The 3260-nt window shown below is 42.3% G+C and overlaps 1 protein-coding gene across 1 annotated transcript in view; it reads left to right on the top strand.

Moving 5' to 3' along the window:
- Positions 1-489: 489 nt before the first annotated feature.
- LOC109967684 (opioid-binding protein/cell adhesion molecule homolog) overlaps positions 490-3260 on the top strand; it is a 47831-nt gene continuing 45060 nt past the window's right edge. The window contains exon 1 of the mRNA XM_020613435.1: positions 490-642. Coding sequence (XP_020469091.1) covers positions 490-642 — 153 coding nt within the window. The remainder of the gene's footprint in view (positions 643-3260) is intronic.

The raw sequence follows: 3260 nt of genomic DNA, 5'->3' as shown, positions 1-3260 counted from the left end.
CTTCTGACCCCATCATGTTACAAGCCCGCAATGACAGGGACAGTTCAGCAACACAACATGTTAGTCAAAGTGTAATTGATGTTGAGCTGTAAGAGGAGTGCAGGGTAAGGTGTGGATTCACCGAAAACAATTAATGCAAGTTTTTTGTGCAGCAAATATTCTAGAAATACTGTACCTTGAAAAATGCATGAAGGCATATAAATTCCCAATCTGAAAACTACACCTTCTCATAAAAAACATCGTGCATCTCCTCCATGTATTCGGTGCAAGTAGTGCTCAATTTATTTACAGTGATAATAGCAGACAGGTAAATAGACAGGTGAAGAGAGATGGAGTGTAACCGGGCGTCAAGCAGCAGTAGAGGAAAACAGTCAGTTGTGCGATGAATGATGATAGACCGGGCTGCGGACGCTGGGGGTCACTCCTGAACTGGTCGTGGTTTGAAGTAATGATGGCTGAGAAGACAGAAGTACGTACAAACAGTTAATGATGGCTGTGCATCGACTTGTATGGTGGAGACTGGCAGGGCTGAGTAGTTCCAGGTTCGGAGGAGAGGTCCGTGGAGGAGGAAGGTGTAGCAGGGACGGAAACAAGGCTATGGAGGCGATTGGAAAACAGGGCTGGCAGGAGCTAGAGAAAAACGTAAGGACTTGGAATAATGCAACTGGTAGACAAAAAAATAATGAGAGAGCAAAGACAAGCCTGAGAGTCGAGAAAGAACTGGCAGGGGAGTAAACGGTGAGCAGGGTATAAGTAGGGAGAAAACTAATTAGGTGCAGCTGGTGGTGATCTGGGGAAGTGAAGCAGGTGTGCCAGATAGTGTAATTAGGGTAAGGGAGCCAAAACACGAGAAGCTTGAGACATACCAAGGGCTGAAAGAAGAGCTCGAAAAGATGTGGAAGGTGAAAGCACAAGTGGTACCCATGGTAATAGGAACAATGGGGGCTGTGACCCCCAAACTGGGAGAGTGGCTCCAACAGATCCCAGGAAGAACATCTGAGATCTCTGTCCAGAAGAGTGCAGTGCTAGGAACAGCTAAGATACTGTGCAGGACCCTCAAGCTCCCAGGACTCTGGTAGAGGACCCGAGCTTGAAGAAAGGCATACAAGACCGCCCCAAAGTGGGGGGGTAAGTGGGGAATTTTTGTTTTTGGGTCACCCCCTCGAATTTCTTAATTTATTTGGTTAAGCTTTATTTTTCTTTAATATGTACTGAATATCAGTCTGCAGAATTAGATACATCCACACTACACACTTTCACACACACGAACTAAATTGAATAATCCATTCATCTCTTTTGTTAATGTCTCTTGTCTCATGTTCTGTGTTATGTCCTTTGTCAAGTAAATGTTTTGTGTTGCAAAAAAAAAACAAAAATCTGTATCCATTTAAAACAATAAGCACATTTTATTGTCAGTGCTTTATGCCAAAAAGTCATCTTGATGTTACAGAGTACAAATTAAGCATCAGCTCTAATAACATGATCAGTTACATGAGTACAGTGATGTAAAGTTTGGTGGAGATAAGCACTTGTTTGTGGTTTTAAAAATCTCATGATATAGACCTGGCTCTCCTCCCTCTGTTTAGAATATTTAATCAGAGGGTCTTGATGGCTGTCCAGCATGAGCAGTCAGTGGCTGGAATAAACAAAGTTGCTTCTACATAGAAATACTAGAACATAAGTTCAGCTAATTTTTTGAGCTTTAGGTCACATCTAAGATAATTCGCCATTGCAACATTGTAGATAAATCAAAAAACGAGGAAAAGTGCCACGGGCTGTTTAATTTGATCTTCCATACACAACAAGCTGTTCCCCAAATAGATAAACTGTTTAGAACTGTGAGGGACACAGTAGGCTAAGACATTTAAAGCATACCATTTTGTCACCACTCTGGTGACATAGCTCTAGAATGGTATTGTTGGTCCATATTTGTTCAGACTGAATCAGCTCAGCATATTTTGGGTAGATTCCCATGCATTTTTATGGACAACCACATTGACTAGTGACTTTTCCCAACCCCTGATTTTTTTCATGTAATACGTCAATATGGCCAAAATTTTTACTTACCCTGTGAACCATCTCAAGCTTCTAATGGATGGATTGGCTCAACATTTTCTGCAAATAATAGATCTCAAAAAAAAAAATTCTGCCAGCGCAATTTCTGTGTCGCCTCATTTGCTGTTGTTAGGCTGTTTTCCTCTACTTTTTCGTTGCGCATAGGTGTGTTTGGTATTTTCCTGCCATGAATGAATGTGCTTGTGCTGAATTGGGAGAACAAGCACAGTTGAGGCCGTGTGTTATAATTAGGCACCGCAGTGCAATTTTGGTGCTCATTTTGATCTGAAATAAGGACAGTGATAACTCTTGCTCAGACCAGCTCTTATCACAATCACAGATGCATTTGCAGTTTTTCTTACAAGCGCATGATCAAGTACCCAAATGTATTTTAACGACCACACCAACTTAACATTAACACATTCTGACATTTTTTTCCCTTAAAAATTAAAAAAGCAAACAAAAATCTATTATTTTATGGCAGTAGCAGGTTTTAGGATATTCTCCATGGTTGGTTATTTCAGTTCATCCTCAGAATCACCGTATGCATGCATTGTTGGACCCCCGTTCTTTTTGTAGGATTATGGCTCTTATTACCATTGCTAACTCTGAGAGACGAGACAGTCCAAGTAACTTCAAAACAGTGCTGATTATTCAAAGGATCACAGGTAAAATTAACATTACACGCTCAGGTATCTTGCACCTCCAAACTGCATGCAGGCAGATGTAAGATGAAAGACCCTGAACCAACCAGGCCTATACATTATATCTCTTCGGTTGGGCTAGCCCCATACTACACAGAAACGTCAACCGCGACGTCTCTGTTGCCAGCCTTGCAGCTGGTCATAGCAGTAGTCAAAACATGAAGCAAATCAATGTGTGTGTGTGTCTGTTGGTTAAGTGGTGTGTAACTAAAAACATTCTCATGACCTCTAGTAACATGTCATGACTTAAACATAAGAACATACTTACCTCATTTTGTGGCCGGCCAGTTAATGTGTGGGAGTGCTCACCGCTCTGACTACACCCAGGAGGGCACTCTCTGATCAGGGAAGTATTCAGCTCCGGACCGCATATCAGATCTCCAGCTCAGCTCAGCCTGGCACAGGATTACCACTGTCGGTCCGGGACATTATTCAGGAAATGGACCGGTCGTCCTGCAGAGCTCATCTGGTCCACGGGTCACGGCACCAATTAAAGGCTTT

The sequence above is a fragment of the Monopterus albus genome, unplaced genomic scaffold (assembly GCF_001952655.1).
Source record: "Monopterus albus unplaced genomic scaffold, M_albus_1.0 scaffold134.1, whole genome shotgun sequence".
NCBI lineage: Eukaryota > Metazoa > Chordata > Actinopteri > Synbranchiformes > Synbranchidae > Monopterus > Monopterus albus.
The sequence above is the reverse complement of the archived record's forward strand: the minus strand, read 5'-3'. Positions and strand labels throughout refer to the sequence as shown.